The 23,153-nt window shown below is 46.6% G+C and overlaps 1 protein-coding gene across 3 annotated transcripts in view; it reads left to right on the forward strand.

Moving 5' to 3' along the window:
* Positions 1–8,660, forward strand: part of REG4 (regenerating family member 4) — a 130,010-nt gene extending 121,350 nt beyond the window's left edge. For all 3 annotated transcript variants that reach the window (XM_069645928.1, XM_069645929.1, XM_069645927.1), the window contains exons 5-6: positions 824–938; positions 8,206–8,660. In XM_069645928.1, coding sequence (XP_069502029.1) covers positions 824–938; positions 8,206–8,273 — 183 coding nt within the window. In that variant the 3' untranslated portion in view covers positions 8,274–8,660. The remainder of the gene's footprint in view (positions 1–823; positions 939–8,205) is intronic.
* Positions 8,661–23,153: the final 14,493 nt, after the last annotated feature.

Genomic DNA, 23,153 nt, shown 5'->3' on the forward strand with positions numbered 1-23,153 from the left:
ACACCCCAAGAGCCTCATTGCACGGGCACAATGTGAGCCCTTGTGTTCCGTCTTCTACCCCTCTAGAAAATGATAGGATAATGACAGGAAGCACTACACTGTATGGCTTGCACTTTCTCACCAAGAGTGATTAGAAGCATAACAACAAAGATAACCAAATACTTGTAAGGGTGGTGTAAATCAGAAGAGGGAGTCCAAGAAGGCTCTGGATCCAGCCCCAAGAATGCTCCTGAATATTGATTCTTCCAGGCAACCTCAGTGGCAGGTTACAGGCAAGTGTAAGGGATATCAAGAGACACACACACTGGCTCATCAACTCCTCATCTGATCCAGGCTATGCCACACTGTGAGAACATTCACTTGGGTGGCGCGCTCACGGCACGACGCACGGCATGCCAATCTCACCCAGCCCTTCTCACATTCAACATCTGAGGGAGACCCATGCTGGCTAGCCTGAAGGTGGTGAGAATTTACACATCAGCAGCAATAGTATCATCACTAGGGGATGGATGGGTTAAATAATCCTTCTGCATACCCCTTGCATAGATTCCCCTTTCCTTCATAGATATGGAAGAGGGTCCGAGTGTATTTATTTCAGACGACAAAGAAAAGAGAGGACACATTAAAGCATCAAGAAAAATAGTATGAAAAGGGCGGCAGCATTCAACAATATGAAAGATGTGCAGAAGGGAGGACAGCAAAAGCATTTGGTGAAAATATAGAAAGCAGAGGAAGGGAATATGGTGACAGGTGCAGCAGAGACGATGTAGCCAACATGGATTTAGCTCCAGGAAATGTATTATTTTATGCTCATTTGTTCTAGAACCGTCGCTGGAAATGGAATGATGGCTCCATGTACAACTATCGATCTTGGCTCCCTGCTCAGCCAGATAACAACAATAACGCAGAATACTGTGGGGAACTCAGCTGCAGTAGTGGTGAGTAACCTCCTTCCCCCATCCCCCTCCCGCCCTCACTCCCTCCTCCTCTTCCTCCCCTCCCTTCCTCCATTCCTCCCTCCCTCCCTCCCTCCCTCCTTCCTTCCTTCCTTCCTCCCTCCCCCCCCTTCCTTCTTTCCTTCCCTGGTCTCTCCTTTTCTCTGTATATCTCTCTCTGGCTGATTGTGGTTTGCCCCCAGCTTATCAACTCTTGACTTTGGCTCAGCTTGTTGGCACACCGAACATTAAAATCCAATTGCGTTTTCCGAATGGCCAACAGATATGCAAAAGAACATTATTGAAAATCATTTACACATTTCTCATATACATTAACTGTGTCTATCCTGGAAACCTCACTGGATTGCCCTATGCGGTCTGTTGAGGGGCCCAGACATTCACCTTGGCTTCCCTATATATTTAAACATAAGAGGCATGTTGGACCAATGTCTTAGGTTCACTGGCATCTGGTTCATGTATCACTGCTTTTGACCACAAGGCGATGGGTGGACACTGGGGGCTAGTCAAAGCCGCCAGCCTTATGCCCCCATTTGCTAAGACTTTATTATACCATCCACAACAAAACACAATCTCCTCTGGGTCGACTAGAGCAAGACTAATTCAGTCGTCCATCAGGTCCACCTTTGGCCTTAGAACAATCCGGATCCTCCCTCACGATCAATAATGTATTTCACAGAGAATTCAATGGAGGCTGTGAGTAAGAGTTTATCAGGCTGCTGAGATAGCTCAGTGAGTTAAGTGGTTGCCTCTGACATCTGTATACAGCCTCTAGCTACAGGTTCGGATCTCAGCAGGCTCTCATCATCCCTTTATCCTTCTGGGGACTATAAATTGAGCAACAAAGAATTTACTAATAATCATACCTGTTATTACAGAGCGGAAAATATGGGGAAGCTAGCATAAAAGACTGTTTTAAAACGTGATATTATTTTCTAGTGAAGTCCCCTGTTGTTGGGAAAAAACATACTCAAAACTACAGGCCACGTGTGCCCATAGTTCAAGACAGGCTCAAGACATGGCATTATCGTCGGCATTGCAATGGCACACTATTTTCGGAAGGATAGCTCAGGGGCAACATGCTCATCTTGGAAGAAAGACGACGCAGAACAACACAGGTTCAATCCTCGGGTCTGCGCTTAGAAACCTCTGGGTAATTAAGCGTGTTATAAATAACCAATTATATAAAACAACTCAGTGTGCTTCCAGGTTCTATTCCTTAGGTTTGGTAAATTTACATGGTGACGTTATTTTGAACTTTGCCTTGAATCTAACCTTCCGATGCCCACTGTCACTGACTTCAGCCAGAGTTCACAATATAGGCAGTCCTGGGGCTTAAAAAAAGGTATTGAGAAGAAACAAAATATATTTTTCCCATAGTGCAGCCTACTTCCCATTCATTTTCCCATAGACAAGCAAGGTCAATTTTTGCCAAAGCGCACAGCCCAAACTGCTGGACGGATTTGGACCAGGTCTATAACAACCTGGGCACGAAGCATTGACTCGCGATCCTTGCATGGTTTGGGGTTATTTCGTGCAGTAGTTATTTAAATATTTGACAGAGAAGGGGGGTGCCCCCTTCTCAAAAATAGATAGCTATATCTTTGGGATTTACCCAAAACCGGGTATTTTTTAGAAATGAAACAACCGCCATCTTGTTTTTCTCTCGATGAGAGAAATATTTGAAGTTATAGCCAAGGCTATTGGAAAATGAAACGCAGGAAAAAAGCTATTTGCAGGTCAAACAAGATGCAAATCCCATCAGGCTAGATGTGGGGGGTGGGAGTGGTGGCTAGAGGGCACCAAGTGAAATGTAGATGTTACAGGGGGTCTAGGGACTGAGTTTGCAACACAAAGCTATCTGTAGCCTCAGCTATAACCTCGAATATCCGACATCTCAAAGCATACTGCGTCACAGAAACTGTGTGTGTTGTAAGGGGGAAAGGGAGAGCGCAGGGGAGGTGAGGATGCCATCTGGGAAGTGGGGGGAGCGGGCACAGATGAGGGGGCACTTGGTGGAGTGAAACTTTTTTTCAGCTGTTTTGACGATATTCACGGCTATATTTGAGGCTATAAAGGACTACGAAGAGCTGAGAGTATGTCTAGTTCAGTACCTGCGGTTACAGTTTGGTTTTTTAAAGATATTTTTACAGCTGTAATGATATCTGGGGTGAAAAATCACTGACAGAGCACGATTGCCAACCAGCTCTCCGATCCATACAGTAACCAGAACAGACCCTGCTTAGCTTCAAAGTGAGGAACGGTCAGCCTCCTCAGGCAATTTTCCCCGATAAATGAGCCAAACTTACAGAACCACTTATAGAAACAGGCCGGCACTTTCCTTGCTTTGAAGCTAAACAGGGTCAGCCTGGTTACTGCAAGGATGGGCAACCGAATAAGCATCCAAATTATTATTTTTTTTAACCTTGCTACTGTCAGCCCATGTCAGAGACCATTTTTTGCCTTTTGCTGAATTGCATTCTGGTATTTGTACTTCATGCCTAGTAGCACATCGCTGTTTTAAAATATACAGTGGGCAACGTTGAAAGCTGTAGTTGTTGGCCATGGCTAAATGCCATAGGTAGTGCATATTAATATGTTAGAATATACAGTTGGCACAGCCAAAGACCCTGGCTACTGACTAGTATTGTGGTGAAGACCATGGCTAGTTGCTCGTTAGTGTATATAATATACAATGGGCACGGCCGAAGGCCATAGCTAGGGGCTAGTTAGTGTTTTATAATACACAGTGGGCAGGGCCCAAGACTATCGCTTATTGTATTTTATTATTTTAAAATATACAGTAGCCACATCCAAAAGATGTACAAACTGCTCAAGGTCAAACGCCATTGCTAGTGGCCCATTTAGAATATATAGTGGGCACAGCCAAAGATTTTGGCCACTGCCCAGTATTGTGCTAAAGTCCATGGCTAGTGCCTGGTCAGTGTATATAATATACGGTCAACACGGTTGAAAGCTGTATCCACTGGTAAAGGCCAAAATCTATGGTTGGTAGCCTGTAAGTGTTTTAAAATATTCAGTTGCCATGGGGCGAAGGTTGTCACCACTGCCTATAACTGAAGGCCATGACTAGTACCCATTCCTCTGTTAAAATATATTTGGCATGCACAATGACCATGGCTGAAGGCCATGCTTAATGCCAGTTACGGTTGTAATGTAATTAGTGATGTCATCTGTGATGTCATAATTGTGGTCATAGGCTTCACAACAGGGGGCGCAAAGTTAAGGTGGTTTTAGCTGAATTTCAGGGGTTTTGTTGCGTTGAGTTATCACCTTAATGTCCCTGCAACTAAAGTTTTTCATATATGTAATGAGGGGGGTGACAGTGGGGTTTGTGTATCCCCTCCACATTTGATTGACTTTTGGCCCTTTGGACTGACCTTAGGATCAAAGAGCCAGTAAAAAGATTTTTAGAAAAAACGGTTGGTGGGGGGCGAAAAAGAGAGGTGGCAATATTGTGAAATTTAGCACTCTCAAGCAACACCCTCAGGGCTGTGCCACGTATGCCAGGAGCAGCGTGGCTATAGTTAAAGCCCCAGGCTATATGCCTAGAGAAGCCTGGGTGAAACTGAGCCCCAGGCCATATGAACAGTGCAGCCGCAGCAGAAGCACCAGCATGTAGGGCATGCCAGCCCACACCGGGACCCGGTGGGACAGGCTGAAGATCCAAGTCCCAGTCAGGATCAGCGATGAAGACTGGTGGAAGCAGAGGCAGCTTGCAGAGAATCAGATCACTCCATTGTTAGATCAGGCGGCCTGTAACCCCAAAAGTCCTGGGCCACATGTGCAGTGAAGAGGAGATCTTGTGGGGTGGCCTAGAGTACACTGGGACTCTGCCGCACTCCCCGGAAGGGTCATGGGTGCAGTGTATGCCAGCCGCAGGTCACAGCGGTCTTGGGCAGCAGCAGTGATTGTGGCCGCCGCTGAGGCACGGGGTGCTCCATCAAAGATTATAATCCCAGGCCCGTGGCAGTGATGGTGGTGGCCAGAGGGAAAAGGGGTGCTGCAAAAAGACCAGTAACTTCAGGGTGAGATTGTGACTAGAAATGTGAGAAATCGAGCACAGGAGAGCACCAGTGCCAGCTCCTGGTCGCCCATGTGATGGTGCTGTGCCCAAAAGGGCACCAACATGGTGCACCAACTACAGTATTTGGACTTTGTGACAGGGTTGTCTATAGCAGCCCCTTGTATAGACAATTATGTACATATATGAAAACAAAATGCTATTCGTCACTCAAACGGTCATATGCGGGTAGGCTTGGTGGTTGGAATGATCTAATAATGATGATACTCGATGAAAATAACAGAAGATACCAACAGCTTCCACATACTATGAGAAATCCATATTTTATTCAAACAAACAAAAAAATATTTCAACACTACTTGCAGCTTATTCAAGGTTACAAAGAATGGTTAAACACATTGAAAAGAAACAACCATTTAACTACCTACTCAATGGTTGGTAGGTTTATACTACAATAATCATGATCCCATGATAACCGTGACGCCTACGACCCTTGGTACAGTTCGTCTGAAAAATGTGCATTCATTACATCCCCTAAAAACTAACAGCAAAATGAACCCTGACTTTAATGTGAGTTTTCAGATGTTAACTGTGAAATGTACAAACTAAGGCATATATCACTTCTCCAGTTCGTACTTCTATGCGATATACAGCTCCTGAAAAGTTACATCAAAGTAAGCCCTGACTTTTATGTGTTTTCAAAAGATCTAAATTGCGTAATCTACGAAGTATGAAAGTGATATGCTCATTGGTACAGTTGGTATGAAAAATGTACAATACATCCCCTGAAAACTAACATCAAAATCAGCCCTGAATTTGATGTTAGTTTTTAGATGTAAGCTGTGTAATGTATGAACTGTGAAACTCACACACCTTTTTGTACAGCTTGTATGAAAAGTGTATATTTATTCCATCTCCTTAGAATTGACATCATATTTAAAACCTGACTTGCCTTTGATGTGAGTTTTCAGGAGATGTTCATTTTATAATATAGGAACTGTAAAACTCATATGCTCTGTGTACGTCATTGTAGTGCATGTTGTAGGTGCCTGTGTGGTAGGAGTACGTGTTTTAAGAGGGTGAGTCGTAGGACCATGTGTTGTAGGAGTGTATGTTGTAGGAGCTCATGCTGTAGAAGCATGTGCATGTGTAGTAGGAGCATGTGTAGTAGCTGGACATGTAATAAGAGTGTGTGGTACGTGTGCATCATAAGAGTTTGTTTGGATGGAGCACATGTCGTACATCCACATGTTATGTGTAGCAGGCATGTTTGTAATAGGTGTGTGTGTGTGTGTGTGATAGGGACATGTATTGTAGGAGTGTGTGTCATAGGAGCACATGTCATATGAGTGTTTGTCATTGGAGGGTGTCATAAGGGTGGGTGTGGTAGGAGCATGTGTCAGGAGCATGTGCCATAAAAGTGTCATACGAGTGTGAGTGATAGCAGTGCATTTAATAGGCATCAGTGTGATAAGAGTATGTGTTGTAAGAGTGTGTGTTTTAGAAGCGCATGTCATAGGAGCATGTGTCGAAGTAGCATGTATTTGTGTAGTTGGAGCATGTTTAGTAGCTGCACACATCGCAGGAGTGCATGTGTTGTAGTTGCAGCTCTGATATGTGCTCATGTCATAGGTGCAAGTGTTGTAGGTGTGTATATAACTTCTCCAATTTGTACTTATATGCAATGTATAGTTCCTAAAGACTTACATCAAAGTAAACCCAAAATTATGTGTGTTTTCTAAAGATGTAAATTGCATAATCAACAAACTGTCAAACTCATGTGAGCTTTGCTATAGTTCGTATGAAAAATGTACATTTATTATATTCGCTGAAAACTAACATCAAAATCAGCCATAACTATTATGTGTTTTCGGATGCAAACTGCGTAACTTATGAATTGTGATACTCATACTCCTCTTGGTAAAGTTTGTGTGAGAAGTGTACATTTATTCCATCACCTTAAAACTGACATCAAAGTCAGCTGTAACGTGCCTTTTATGAGAGTTTTTAGGAGATGTAATTGTGCAATTTACGAAATGTAAAACTCATACACCCTGTATACAGTTTATATGAAAGATGTGCATTCATTCTGCGCATTCATCAAATATAGATCAATCTTAAATCGTTAATATCTCAAAAGTGGCTGATTCAACTTTCAAAATTATTTTTTTCAGTACACCAATTGCTGCAGTGAAGCACTGCGAGTGAACACTGAAATGGGCAGTGCATGATTTCTATAAACAACCCTGAAGCTGTGTTACCCCCCACCCCTGTACAACAACTTACATAGGTTTTCAGTAGATAGACTGTAAAGGAAGATTTTATGACATCACTAAGAAGGACTTTCCTCCTTCCAAATTAGTACAATAGAGCTCTATGAGAAGATGGCAAGTCTAGGTTTTCTAAGGTCACTTCTGTCATCTTCAAGAGATATCAACTTAGTTGGGCATTCATTATTCAAATGAAGGCATACACTCCCTTATCACTAGTCATTTGAAAATGTTTCTGTTGATACATAAACCTCCTCCTGTCAAGGTAAGCGAGGTTACAACGAAAATGTGTTAAGGCTGCAAGGAGCTAGCATGCAAGTTAAATATTGCTTCAAAATGCCAAGTTTGGATTCTTCATTCAAGCATATATGTTTCAAAATGGAGTCTCTCTAACTATACCAGGGTGGTGCATTGAATATAATGTCTAGTTCTCCTAATTCAGTTTAATTTCCTTTTTAACATTGTACTTCTCTTCCAATCAGTCCACATTCCTTAACACCCTCATTACATACAACTGCATTTTTTCTCCATACTCTTCACACTATAACATATACCAGAGAGCAGGTCCTTTAATACAAACACAGGAATAAGCCTACATATGAAATTAAATATTTCTCAACTTACATCCGATCCATTAACTGTCCCCAGAAAGGAAGCTCCTTCAACGATCATTGAACAAGTGAATCCTCACCACTTAACACAGACCATCCGTTCCCCTCATACCGGAGATTTAAAAAAATTCCACATATAGCCCCTGTATAGTTGACACATCTTTTCTTTCAACAGCACTGATATACGTAAGCCTTATTTCCTTACACCAGCACAGGCTTTACTCGCAATCTTATATTGTTAAAGAGGTCCATGGTTTTGGTGTCATGCATTCAAACTGTTAAGCGAATACATCAAAATAATGTGGGAAAAATCCTTGTTTTTTCAGGCTTTCACCGTTGGAACGACAGTGTCTGCTCACACAAGAAACACTTTGTCTGCAAGTACAAGCCCTAGAAGAAGTGTGATCCTTGGGACATGAACGATATCTCCCAGACTCCCAGCCGTGTCAATTCTTTGTACATCAGAATCACATTGAATCCCCTGAGAAAAAAGTCCTTCGGTCTCTGGAAAGATAATGTCTTCGCAGTCCTTGAAACTCTTTAATCAGTGCCCTATGTACCACTTAATTGGAACTGAAGAAGTACCCCTGTCTAACCTGCTCCGGTCTAGCATTCTACATCAGATTCTGAAATTGAGCCACGTGAAATCCACTCAGCAAGCCACAGTTACACGCCAAAATTGTACTGTGACACATCATCTCAATAAAGTGTGACTGATGGTCTGCATTCAATCATGTAAAATCAACTAATTAAACTAGGCTTTACGTTCAATTAAATCAAAGTCAGCCTCAATTTCTTATTTATTTGTGTACGGCCTATGGAATGGTGCATTATTCTTTATCATCCTCGTCTGCTTAGTACAAGTTGGTAAAAACTGCGAAAAGTGCCTTATACATACGTGTAAGTGGAATAAATACTGGACATGCATTTGAGCTACTGCAAAGGATTCCATGAGAGTTGGGGTCCATCTTGTTATCTCCTGATTCTGTGACCACTGGGAAGAACTTGAGGGCTGTCATGGTAGGCTGGAAGGGACGGCGTCCACCTTGAGAGGGACCGATAGAAAGCTTTCTCCCCCAATAACGGTACATTTTCAGCATTGAGTGAAGGATAGAAATCTTTTTCAGGTCCCACCATTGCATGAGGGGGATCCCAGAAAACCTGACTGCTGAGAGAGGAGCCCATTGGTTAGATTTCTTTATTTTATGTTTTGAAATAAGCCTCAAACATGCTAAATGTTCCTGAGTGCTGTAGATGAACCGGCTGGAGGGCCGAGGCAAAGGGGAAGTGATAGGGGAGGGGTGGAGAATATGAGGTGCCTATTACAAAGAGAAGAATGGATTCAAGGAAGCCTGTGAACTAAGGGCAATCTTTTGAACAACATTATTAACATTAACAACAGGAGTTGGGTGCATAGAGGGTAGGAAATGGTCGAAAGCAAGACGGCGCGCATCTCTGCACAGCGCTGCTACATCCTGAGGCCCAAGGCAAGCCCATGAAACGCATTGGACTGTTCCCGAGCTGAGCTCCCACGACGAGCACCGATTCAAAGCCTCACATCCCATTCAGAAGTGGTCCTAATTGGTATATATGGCTTGAAATGTACAGACATATTTGTGTTAGGGTGAGTATTGTGACCAATGAAAAGCATAGGCCCTACTTCAATTACTCACTCAGGAGAATTTCTTGCTGAATCACTAGCACTGACATATTTAAAATATAAAATGGTGGCCATTGTGTATTCCCAAAACGCTGTTTGCTTTTAGGAAAATCACCATTCTTGGGTTCCATGAACAGATAGGTGTTTCATGGCCTGGACCACGCCTGTTGGCCCTGCCCCCTGGCCCGGCCCCCCTTTTCACAAGGGGAAGGGCATTCCCTGAGTGTTGTCTTTCCATTTCCAGCCCGGGTAAATAGGAAACACAAGCAATGCATTGCTCAGTAGGTGATATCAAGTAGATAATCTATCTTCTCTATTCATATGCTTTCCTCGAGCAAAGAACATGCAGTTGGTGGAAACCCCAGGTGACCTAGGCGATGATGCTAACTAAGGGTGACCGGCAGGGTCTGAGGAAGGCACTAGAAACCACACCAGCTTAAGAAAGCTTAATTAAAAGACCACCTTGCAAACAATCAAAACCGCCTGCAGGCTCATCACTGACTATTTTGATCATTTGCGGCCCGACGGAGATTATAGCAAAGACTGCGATGACCACATGAACCATTCACGGGATCCTTCAGATGGAGGGAACCTGTGCAGTGAGACTAGGATCACATTGCCTATCCTGCCACACTCAGTTCGATTATCGACCAGCTGAGTAGGCCACATGTTATTGCCTTCAATAAATGACACTTCATCTCTAGTAAGTGGCTGTTTCGACACTAAAGACCCCAGTGAAGCACTCACCAAAAGAATCTGATCCCCTCCATCCTGAGCCTTGAATGTATTCTTTTCTCTAAATCAGATATCATTCTTAACAGGGCAAATGTTCTTGCATTGCTATAAGAACTACTACGTCTGAGAAATATGGTGTCTGCTGACATGAGCCAAGTTGAATTTTCTGAAGATCACAGAACGGATCTTGTATTTATCCATCTAAAATCCCAAATCATGGCTGCGCTGATGATGGAAGAAGCTTCCAATCTGCTGACACAGGGCTATGAACATTTCCTTCTTAACAGACGATGCCAGACAGGGCTCCACTTTGGCGGGGAGAGGGGAGGTGGACAGTCAGGAATTGTGTCTGGACAGCAATAATGCCTGAGGGAGTCTGCATGGTCTGCAGGGGGCGTTCCGTCACGTGCTCTATAAACTCGGATATGAAAAGGGTGGTTCACTTTCCTCGAGGGGACCCGCAAAGAGCAGAGACTATGGTTGAATGGGTTTGGTTACTGTCATCTAACGGCGTTCTTGTTGCCATAGATCCCAGGAAGCCCCGTTTTTTTTACTTTTGGCATAATAATGCTGCAAGAGGTTTGGCTGAACGAGCCTCCTTTTTTGCATGGCTGTGTATCGATCTTACAGAAAGCCCAATCTGGGTTCAGGGGAAGACCATCAGGCGGCTTACTCACCACAGCAAAAACGCATTTGGCCCACATGATCGAAAAAATGAAGGAACCGTGCCAGGGCGTTCTGGCAGTGAAACTATCCTTTAAGCAGCCTATATTCTGTCACGATATTCTACTGATCAATGTCTACTGGAATCGGGTAAAGATCGGCATGGCGGATTTTGGGCACTTCTGATCAGATGTGGTTTCCAGTTAGCATGGGGCATCTAAGTCTAATAACAGTCTAATAGGTGGAAACTTGAATACTTATTGCCCTGATTTGGACTCAAGTTTGACAATAAAAGGCCCTGCACGGGTTTGCTAGCGCTCATATACACTGCGATTGCGGCAGCATTACCTGCATACGTGTTTGCAACACATGGAGCCTAATCAAACTAAACAACACAGAAGGTTCTTCACCTGCATTTACATGTCATCGAGGCGTTCACTACTCTTATATGGACTACATCCTAGTTCCACAAAATGTCGTCGCTGACTGTAAATCATGTGTTGTAGTCATGACTCAAGTTAGTGATCACAACTGGCTGCAGACTACCCTGGATTGAGGTTTAGTTCGCCCGGATCACTTCCCAGCTTGTCAATATCTAGTTGTCTCCTCAAAAGGCAATCGTCTCAGTCTACAAAAGGGAGACATAAGCCGACTAAATTCTTGTTTGGAGAAATTATTGTGTGACCTTAAAAAAGTTGACAAAGGTAAACTTTTTGCGCCGTCTACCTTCATGACAAGGTCTAACAAGGTCTACCGTCTAACAAGTTCATATTGGATAGTACTGCCATGATTAGTGGAGGCATTAAGCCCAAGTCTCTGTGGAATTTTAACAAAAACGAACCTACATAGATTTGATCCATCAGTGCAGGCAATTACGCCTTACCTGCTGAATGATGCAAAAATCTGCCACTAAGGGGGAGCAATATAAAAAAAGGACCCTGAACAAAACTTGAGTAAAAGAAATGGCTCTCGCAACATAAATATAAGTGCTTAATTTGTGGGGGTGGTTGCCGGTGGCCAACACCGGAACTCTTTTTTGGGGACCGGAACATGGCTGGCGCACGTGTAATTCCTTTGTTTGTTCAGTTTCCAAACTTTCAAGATCATAAATCATTCCGAGTCTGCTCTGCTGCTCTGTTTGCAGTTGCAGGCCATGGCTGGCTGCTGGGCCTGGGAGTACAGCAACAAACAGCCAATGAAAACCAACATTCTGTTGTTACTATGCATTATTTGATACATTCTGTATAGTAACACAGAATGTACAGTTTTCATTGGCTGTTCTTCAGCCAGTGAAATGACATGATGACGTGCGTGGGGGTGGGTCACGTGGGTCTGTTGTTGCCGAGGGTAGGCAGGCCACCTTCACTTCACGAGGCACACTTGATTTGATAAGGCGTGGCATGACTCGTCGTAAGAAAGCCAGCCTGCCCCACGTGTGGTCCTGTGTGCGGCCTACTACAGTTGCAGCTTAAGTTCCTTAGGCTGCTAACAACGCGGTAAGTCAAGTGTCAGTTAAACTTTCTGTCCGGATTCACTAAGCTAACATAGCTAAGCTAAGTTAGATTATTGCGTCCGTTCGTGTCCGCCGCCACCGTGAATATCTTGTGAACTTACTCACGACATCCACAGCGGCGGGTGGCGCGGCGCACCATGCCATAATAGTGTAGGTAGTCCGAGTCGGATGGATGTCAGATCATGTCGCTGACCTCAGACCTGCCCGAGCCCCGGGGCGGCCCCCCCACTCCTCCAACTTTTGACTGAGGCCGGTGTAGCGACTGGTGTGCTGGCTGCTCCAGCTCCGCTCGTCGTGTGTGCCAGCCCCACGGCCGCCGCAGGCTCAGGATTGGACCGAGCGGGCAGGCCGCGTCCACGAGGCAATGCGAGCAGCGCTGGCAGTCCAGGCAGCAATGTCATCAGGCAGTTAGCCAATGCTGCCCCGGCAGCCGGCCGCAATTATAATGTAACGGCCACCGGGGCAGCAAATAATAACAGCCTGCCCGAGCCCCGGGGTGGCCCTCCTTGATCCCCCCAACTTTGACTGCGGTCGGTGTGGCGACTGGCGTGTGCCCGCGGCCCGCAGCCGCCGCAGGATTGGCCCGAGCTGGCAGGCCGCGGGCACGGGGCAATGCGAGCGGCGCTGGTAGTCCAGGCAGGCGGCAGCAATGTCATCAGGCAGTTAGCCAGTGCTGCCCCGGCGGCTGCAATTATAATGTAACGGTTGCCGGGGCAGCAAATAATAACAGCCTGCCCGAGCCCGGGGCAGCCCCCCTGCCCTCCCCCCAACTTTGACTGCGGCCGGTGTGGCGACTGGCGTGTGCCCGCGGCACACCCCGCGGCCGCCGCAGGCTCAGGATTGGCCCGAGCTGGCAGGCCGCAGGCGCGAGGCAATGCGAGCGGCAGTCCAGCATCATCCAGCCAGAGCGGCTGGCTGGCCGCAATTATAATGTAATGGGCAGCACAGCACTGCAGCCTTGGTCGGACGACCTAGGTAAGGTAAGGCAGCCCTAGGGCCCCTAGGGCTGCCTAGGTCGTCCGACCAAGGCTGCCAGTGCCGCAGTGCCAGTTGTGCCGCTCAGATCATGTTGTGGTGCCTGGAGGGGCTTACACTGTGTGGCCTTCAGTGGCAGCACCAGCGACCAGGGCGCGAGTAAATGAGCAGGGTCTGAATGGACCTACCAGTAGGAGGAATGCAACTGGGCTTACATGTGGGAAGGTGCATGCAGGATTAGAGAGTCGGGGAAGCCTTCACAGTCACCTCGTAAATTTCACACATGGCGATTTAATGATTTGGGCGAAGCATAAATAGTCTTCTGAATTGCACTCCACGGCCTGATGCACTCTTTCATTGCAATCCAAGGTGCAAATAATGCACTGAAATCCATGCAGTACCGTGCTTCTGTGCATTTTTATATGCAAAAATGCCTTCCGTTCCGCCATGAATGTGCAAGGTGGGAGGCTGTTGTGTTGTTACGACAAGTTTATTCCAGACAAATGCATGGCATCTTTGCCCAAAATGAGGCACAGGTGGCTATGTCTTGTAATTGTGAAACCGAGCGGATTAGGGGCGGGAGGTGGATTCATAAATTAAAAATCCAGGTCCCTGCTCCATTCACAAATACAGTGATGCAAACAAAGAAAACGAAAACAAACAGAGTTACCTGCAGTGCCAATGTATCTCGTTTGGGGGCAAAGGTTGTGAACGATATTTCAAATGTCGATGAGGGCTGTACCTGGTAAGTAGTGCAAAAGAGACTAGCAATACAAATGAGATCATACAGCTCCATGATTTACAGAACGCAGGTGAATTTAATTTGGCATGCCATGCCAAGTTAACAGGTGCTGAACTGTTCCGTAATGCCTGGGCAGGTTCACGCACAGTGCTTAATTTGTAAAAGAATAAGTGCCAGTGCCCAAAAAATATTGGCCCCATAATGCCGGGCGTGGCGCCGCCAGAAGTGCAGGCGCGGCGCCGCCCGCGCCAGTTCAGTGCTAGACCTATATCGGCCCACCACCAGCCCATAACACTGCTGCTGCTCCATGTCACATGTTTGGCGATGCAGCAACTGCTGGCACAGGCCAGTAGTGGGATGGATGGGGAAGGGCACACATGGGTTGAGAAAGTATAATGCTTTAAAGTTGGAAAACACTTGTAGTAACCATGCCCGTCTCCATTTTTAAAAAACACCCACTTTCCTTGAGTCAGTAAAAAAATTACACCCCACTTATGCTTGATAACGTACGTCTTAATTCTTACCTTGTGTTCAGGGACGAGGATGCAGCGTACCACACAACAGCCTGCGACTCTCAGACTCTGACTGCCACCACGATGAACAAACGTCTGATGAAGTCGCTCACTGCAAACCTAAAGGGGGGCAAAGGCACTAAATCAATTAAATTGCAAACCGCTGCCGTACCTGTATGCTCAATAGGAAATTCAACTGCTGGAGGCAGAATTGGGATATTTGGGTTCACACAAAAGGCACGACCATTGCCCCGTGAACTGTATGCACCAAACATGCGGGTGGGAAAAAGAAAGCCTCATAGGACACAGTGGGCCAAATCTGTACGTATTGCTAGAGAGACATTTTACTAACAGGGCAAACTTTCTATGGCAGGTTTGACTTAACATGACAGGACGTTAAACACACTGCACAATATTTTACTGACCTCTATCACAGCAACCGCAGACATATGTTTGACTTGCCTTCAACAATGCAGAGGGGAAGAAGAGGGTAGAGTGACCAGTGTAAGTCAGGTGAGATTACATTTTTTGCCCAGGATAACACACTTAGGCTGAACAGCAGGCACCTCCCAGGGTGCTGCTAATGCTTCATAAATATACCTAAAAGCTTTACACATAATAATGCTGTCAATTGAGAAAACTAGAGCAAGTTAGGGAATTACCCTAAACAAATTATTACTGTTTTAATTAATACTTTGTATTATAACACGCACGCACAGGGGCAAAGCGCTGGTCTTGGAAGCAAGACCATGCTGAGCAACAGAGGTTTGAATCCCAGATCTGCGCTTAGAAACCGAACTCTGGTGGTATTAGGTGCGTTATAAAAAAACTATTAAACAAAATAAAAAACACAACCCACGTTTTCCTATGGAAAGTGAAAGGGGAATGCAGTGCTTGATTAGCCTTGTAATTTCACTTGGACGGGAGCATCCTTTCACATGTACTATGCCCTAAGTGGGGAAAAAAAGAGACCCCCTAACTGACAATCAATGCCCACCCCCCTGCCATGCTGTGGCCAATGAGGCGCGCTGGGTGGCCATATTTAGGCCACAGGTTGGGTGTCGGCCACACTTTACCCCCTTTGTTCTCCTCCAATTGGAACAGTAAAGACCATGTGGGGTATCAGAGCCTGGGCATCCCCTTTATTTGCCCTGCCCCTCCTCAGTTCTTCCAGGAATATCCATGTTTGGTGTTCCAGTGTGCTGCCAGCACCCCCCCATCAGATATGCCTGTTAGAAATATAGCGCCCTCCCCATCCTTCAGAGGCAAGCAGCTTTCTTCTGATCTGGTTCAAAACTCATTAATTCGGGATGTACATTCAATTCTCGCCTCCACCGCTTTCACACAGTGTGATCTTGTGCAGGAAACAGATACTGAAACATTGAAGAAGTGGCATCTGATGGAACCCCTCAGCTAAATACCATCCCTCACCCCCCATAATACACTGCCCTAGTACTGCAGCTCTCTGTATTGTTTGAATGGTATATATGTATATATATTTCTAGTGTCTCAGAGCAAATAAATAATGTTGAACTGCTCATTCCTATGGACCTTCTTGGGCTCATACAAGTTTTGTCTTGCTGGCAGCGACTGAATATAAAATCTATAACAGCGAGTCCTTTCTATAAAATGGGGTGAAATGCAACCAGTATTGTTGATACCAAGGGGGCTTTAAATAGCTCAGTTGGTTCAGCATCTGCTGCAGGAAGCTGTGTGCATGCTACATGTCACATGTTCCATTTTGGGGGGTCTGAGAGACCCTTTCAGAATTCTCAGGACGATCAACTGTGTACTTCTCTGTTGACCACAAAGTATAATTGTAAGGGCCAAGACACAATTCATCTTGTAGAGTCTGCTGCATAAATGGTCAGCATTTCACATAGTAACTCGAACAGGCCATTTAGAAGTTGTTTTCAGATGAAATCAAGGCTTTGCTTTTCAAAGTCGTGACTGGTGTAACTGGAGTGACTGCTTTAATGGTGGCGGTTGCTGATATTCTGGGAGCTAGAAGCAGCACGCCAGAGGGCCTTTATTAATCAACTCATAGAGCGCCTGGAGACCATGAAAAGGCAGTGGTGTGCTGTATATATAAATCTTCACTTGTTCACTATAAATCTTGGACGCAAGACGACACGGAGCACGGCCACAGGTTCGATCCCCGGGTCCGCGCTTAGAAACCTGTGGGTATTAAGCGCGTTATAAATAACCTAGCATACCATAACATGTAAAGACTCCCCGCCGTCGCTGCAGGTAGGCACAACATGGTCTTTTTTTTTCATGGGCAGGGCAGGCAATTAGGTAACCCTGCAGGGCCGGCCCAGCTGAACCTAAACAACCTCACAGATCTACTCATCCCATCCCAAGAAGGACACACACGCTACTGTCTATGCGTGAACCTGCCCAGGCATTACGGAACAGTTCAGCACCTGTTAACCTGGCATGGCATGCCAAATTAAATTCACCTGCGTTCTGTAAATCATGGAGCTGTATGATCTCATTTGTATTGCTAGTCTCTTTTGCACTACTTACCAGGTACAGCCCTCATCGACATTTGAAATATCGTTCACAACCTTTGCCCCCAAACGAGATATATTGGCACTGCAGGTAACTCTGTTTGTTTTCGTTTTCTTTGTTTGCATCACTGTATTTGTGAATGGAGCAGGGACCTGGATTTTTAATTTATGAATCCACCTCCCGCCCCTAATCCGCTCGGTTTCACAATTACAAGACATAGCCACCTGTCCCTCAATTTGGGCAAAGATGCCATGCATTTGTCTGGAATAAACTTGTCGTAACAACACAACAGCCTCCCACCTTGCACATTCATGGCGGAACGGAAGGCATTTTTGCATATAAAAATGCACAGAAGCACGGTCCTGGATGGATTTCAGTGCATTATTTGCACCTTGGATTGCAATGAAAGAGTACATCAGGCCGTGGAGTGCAATTCAGAAGACTATTTATGCTTCGCCCAAATCATTAAATCGCCATGTGTGAAATTTACGAGGTGACTGTGAAGGCTGCCCCGACTCTCTAATCCTGCATGCACCTTCCCACATGTAAGGCCAGATGCATTCCTCCTACTGGTAGGTCCATTCAGACCCTGCTCATTTACTCGCGCCCTGGTCGCTGGTGCTGCCACTGAAGGCCACACAGTGTAAGCCCCTCCAGGCACCACAACATGATCTGAGCGGCACAACTGGCACTGCGGCACTGGCAGCCTTGGTCGGACGACCTAGGCAGCCCTAGGGGCCCTAGGGCTGCCTTACCTTACCTAGGTCGTCCGACCAAGGCTGCAGTGCTGTGCTGCCCGTTACATTATAATTGCGGCCAGCCAGCCGCACTGGCTGGATGATGCTGGACTGCCGCTCGCATTGCCTCGCCCCTGCGGCCTGCCAGCTCGGGCCAATCCTGAGCCTGCGGCGGCCGCGGGGTGTGCCGCGGGCACACGCCAGTCGCCACACCGGCTGCAGTCAAAGTTGGGGGGAGGGAGGGGGGCCGCTCCGGGCTCGGGCAGGCTGTTATTATTTGCTGCCCCGGCAACCGTTACATTATAATTGCAGCCGCCGGGGCAGCACTGGCTAACTGCCTGATGACATTGCTGCCGCCTGCCTGGACTACCAGCGCCGCTCGCATTGCCTCGTGCCCGCGGCCTGCCAGCTCGGGCCAATCCTGCAGCGGCTGCGGGCCACGGGCACACGCCAGTCTCCACACCGGCCGCAGTCAAAGTTGGGGGGGTCAAGGGGGGCCACCCCGGGGCTCAGGCAGGCTGTTATTATTTGCTGCCCCGGTGGCCGTTACATTATAATTGCGGCCGGCTGCCGGGGCAGCACTGGCTAACTGCCTGATGACATTGCTGCCTGGACTGCCAGCGCCGCTCGCATTGCCTCGTGCCCGCGGCCTGCCCGCTCGGGCCAATCCTGAGCCTGCGGCGTCCGCGGGGCTGGCACACACGACGAGCGGAGCTGGAGCAGCCAGCACACCAGTCGCCACACCGGCCACAGTCAAAAGTTGGGGGGGTCGGGGGGCCGCCCCGGGGCTCGGGCAGGTCTGAGGTCAGGGACATGATCTGACATCCATCCGACTCGGACTACCTACACTATTATGGCATGGTGCGCCGCGCCACCCGCCGCTGTGGATGTCGTGAGTAAGTTCACAAGATATTGACGGCGGCGGCGGACACGAACGGATGCAATAATCTAATTTAGCTTAGCTATGTTAGCTTAGTGAATCCGGACAGAAAGTTTAACTGACACTTGATTTACCGCGTTGTTAGCAGCCTAAGGAACTTAAGCTGCAACTGTAGTAGGCCACACACAGGACCACACGTGGGGCAGGCTGGCTTTCTTACGACGAGTCACGCCACGCCTTATCAAATCAAGTGTGCCTCGTGAAGTGAAGGTGGCCTGCCTACCCTCGGCAACAACAGACCCACATGACCCACCCCCACGCACGTCATCATGTCATTTCACTGGCTGAAGAACAGCCAATGAAAACTGTGCATTCTGTGTTACTATACAGAATGTATCAAATAATGCATAGTAACAACAGAATGTTGGTTTTCATTGGCTGTTTGTTGCTGTACTCCCAGGCCCAGCAGCCAGCCATGGCCTGCAACTGCAAACAGAGCAGCAGAGCAGACTCAGAATGATTTATGATCTTGAAAGTTTGGAAACTGAACAAACAAAGGAATTACACGTGCGCCAGCCATGTTCCGGTCCCCAAAGAAGAGTTCCGGTGTTGGCCACCGGCAACCACCCCCACAAATTAAGCACTGGAAGAAAGCGGGGACAGTGCGCGAGGCTGAGAGGATCAGTCAAGTGAGGGTGGGGCGGGGCGAAGAGTTCTGGAGGATGACTAGAGAGGACAGAATAGAGCTAAGAAGAGAACACAGTATTTAAAATGGATGTAAATACTGCAGAAAAAAAGCATTCTAGGTTACTAGGAAAAGAGCAGCGGTGAAGGGAGGCGAGGGAGAGCAGTGGGGGGGCGGGGGGGTATATGGAAAGAGAAAGCAAACAGGAGAGCTGCCGATCCATTTGCCGTTGGAGGAAACATAAGCAAGCAGAACTGAGCTGAAATTCTTTTTTTTACATACTTAAGTATATGTTCTGCATTTAAAGTTTTCTTGAAAACTAATTGATGCAATAAATAAAAAAAAAAGAGGAAAACAGTAGCGCAAGCGAGCGAGGACAAGAGTGAGAGTACACATTTAGGTGTCAAGAAACGTAAGAAAAACGCAGATCTTGTGAATATGGCAAGTGCAGGCAACAGAGGAAATCCGAGAGGAAGATGTGAAGGAAGAATCATAAATGCTACCAAGATTTCAAGCAGATGAGGAAAGGAGGAGAGAAAAGGGATGAATAGAGATAGAGGCTGAGCAGAGGGCACCAGCGGCAGAAAAAACAGGCCTAAGGTTTCTGGGAAGTTAGGAGTCTGAAAACAAACTCACACAGCCAGTTTATCGATTGATTGATTGATTGATTGATTGATTGGTTATTTATAATGCGCCCACACACAAGTGTTTCAAGGCGCAACCAGGCAGGGAGGGGGCAAAACAGGAGCGAACAAGACAAGCGATCTTACTAGGCCTAGTATCATTTAGATTGTGCAAGTGCGCAGACAAGAAGTGCAGGGGAGAGGAAGGGGGAGAAGTGCACCCAGTGAAACAGGGCCCTGGGTTAAGTGCAGGAAGGCAGAACCTCCAAGGGGAACATGCCTAGGCAGTGCAAGGAAGGCCAGGTGGCAATGCAGGGGGACCCGAAGTCAACTGCTAGGGACTGGTCAGGGGGGTGGGGGGCGGGGCATGTGTCCTATATGATTAAGAGGAGCACCAGGCAGGAAATCAACGCAACAGCAGAAGAAGCAAGGGATAGCAGAGGGAGGGCAGAGAGAAAAGAAAAAAAAAGGTGGGGAAAGGTTAGCAGGGGAGGGGCAGAGAGAAGGAAGAGAAGAAAAGGAAGGTCTTGAGGAGCTTCTGGAACTTAAAGAGGTCCAGCTCAAGGCGGAGAGTGGCAGGGAGCCCATTCCAGAGGGAGGCACCTCCAGAGGAAAGAGATCTATTCTTCATTGCAGTGCAAGAAAACACACAGATAACACCTCATTTCCACCCTAGGAGTCCCCGCTTCTAGCCTGAACATCCCGTCTCCATATGGCCATGGGCTATACCCCTCCATATTTCATGTGACGGCGCCTCATGGGTCCTGCCACCCCTAAACACAATGCACCATGGGGTTTCTCTCCTGCTTTCTATTGCCAGCAGGTCCCTCGCTTGCGTCTCTATTGCAAAAAACATGGCCTCACATTGTATTCTACCGGCCTAGGTCCCTTTTCTACTACACTATATTATGTCAGTTCAGAACGTGCATGGCATGTCATTTGTTTCACTTTAGGTGCACTTGGTGGCTTCCCTATATGCTGTTTGAAAGGTCCCTTTTTCTACATCATACATGGCTAGTAATCCACGTACCTGGTTAAGTATTTCTGCCAAGAGCATAACATGTGCATTCTGGAAGGGGCGTGACACTGTGGATGTTCCGTTAAATGGAATTTCATGAGTTATATTTACCTGGCTAACTATTAGCTGGGTAGAAAATGCCATGCTCCCTTTTTTCGAGTGTTCAGAGTTTCATGTGTAAGGGTTCCATTTGCCTAGATACAACTGTCATTTGAACTAAACAATTCCTTGCCATCCAAGGAAAGCACTCATTCCACGCTTTCCCAATATACCTTATTACTGTAAGGAAGGCATGGTATCAAACAGGGAAGTCAAAAACAAATGATCACAGTTCAAGGGTGTTTATTGAACTTTAAATGGGTTGATTGAATGCCTATCTAACACAAAATCTTAGGATGGGAACAAGCTACGACCATCAAATAATAATAATACATTCCTAGTGGTGCCTTGTCAAAATAAAAGGGCCTAAACTAATAAACCTATTGCCAATCATTACTTCTAAATACAAAATGGTGTGGAATAACAATGTATGAAAAAGAAAAGGGTTCAAGAAATGATGTCAGGATAGTTGAGCAGTTGGCTTCCCTTCCCCATGTTTTCAGCACGGGCAAAGCAGCACGTGCTGGCTTCCACACACTCTAGCTTCTTGCCCACAAAGTAGGCATCAGGGCCTTCTGCCAAAGTCTCTATCTCTCGCAACAACAGTCTCTTAATGCAGAGGGCCTGATGCAGCAAACAAAACACAAAAGTTCCTTTCCTTGTCAGGATTCTCACATTCATAAGTTCAAGATTGGCCTCCCTCTGCCAGGCCCAGACCACGAGTCCCCCTCGTCCAGGCTCAGACTCCTTTTCTACAATGTTCACAATTCACAATTTGGTCTCCCTGATCCGAGCTCAGACCATTTTTCTACAGTGTTCACAATTCACAATTTGATCTCCCTCATCTGGGCTCAGACCATGGATTCCCCTCTTCCGGGCTCAGATCCTCTTGATATTCGAATTGAATACTTTCGAATGTGAAATGTGCTTTGCTTAAACCGTTGAAGGACCACCTCGAATCACTTTACACAATTATACTTCACCTCAATCTTCTACTTTCATTTCTCTTGTCTGGATATCGTAAGAGACCTGGATTGAGCACATTCATGGTGCCGGACCACTCTGCCAACGGTATCTTCACAATTCTTCTTAAGTTCAAACCATCATCAGAAATGTAGCTTTATCTTGCGTCTCTCATCACACGCATTTAACACTGTTTGTTCGTTTTACAATGTGTTACGCTCATCTTAGCTCTGCAGGAGTGCCCGGAACCTCTCACCATATGCTGGACCCGTTTCTGGACCCTCTGGGCACGGGGATGGGGTTATTCCTACGAATGAAGACACAGGAATGAATGTTATAGGCCTACAGTGCTGTTGAGCAGTCTTCCCTTTCCCGCCCAGCACCCCGTGTTCCCAGAATAATGTATATGTCTGGCTCACCGTGTATATATTGAAGGATGGCTTTCCGTCCTGCTTTTATCTTCAGCAGGGGCGCTATCTGTGATAGGTGAAATCAGTTCACTGATCTGCAATTCCAAGCCCAGGTCTGCTGCGGTGTTGGAGAACTGTTCTTTGTGTGTTAAGTAGTTGTGAGCACTTCTTCTCTATTCTCTGTGCCTGTTGATTTAAAATGTCTATCTCTTCCCAGCGCTTGTTATGAACTGCTGGTTCTTGCTTTTCGTTTTCCTGTTTTAGCGCTTTCTTCAGCTTCGTGCTTGCTTATTGTCCTTTCACGTGCTTTATATTATCTGCTTTAATATGCTGCTTCCTGCTGCTTGCTAAGATGCATGCACTGCCTTCTATCGCTTTGTATTGCTTTCCTGCTAAATGCACGTGCCACCTTCTATTGCTTGTGTTGCTTACTGTCTTTTCTTGTCCTTTCCTTCTCAGGTGTCTGCCGGAGGTGCGGAGGCGGGAGCAGAGCGGGTCACAGCAGTTGGTTTGCCATTTCGGAGGGCTGCGGGATGAAGAGCTGC

This window comes from Ambystoma mexicanum, chromosome 2p (assembly GCF_040938575.1).
Source record: "Ambystoma mexicanum isolate Mex_15411 chromosome 2p, UKY_AmexF1_1, whole genome shotgun sequence".
Classification (NCBI taxonomy): domain Eukaryota; kingdom Metazoa; phylum Chordata; class Amphibia; order Caudata; family Ambystomatidae; genus Ambystoma; species Ambystoma mexicanum.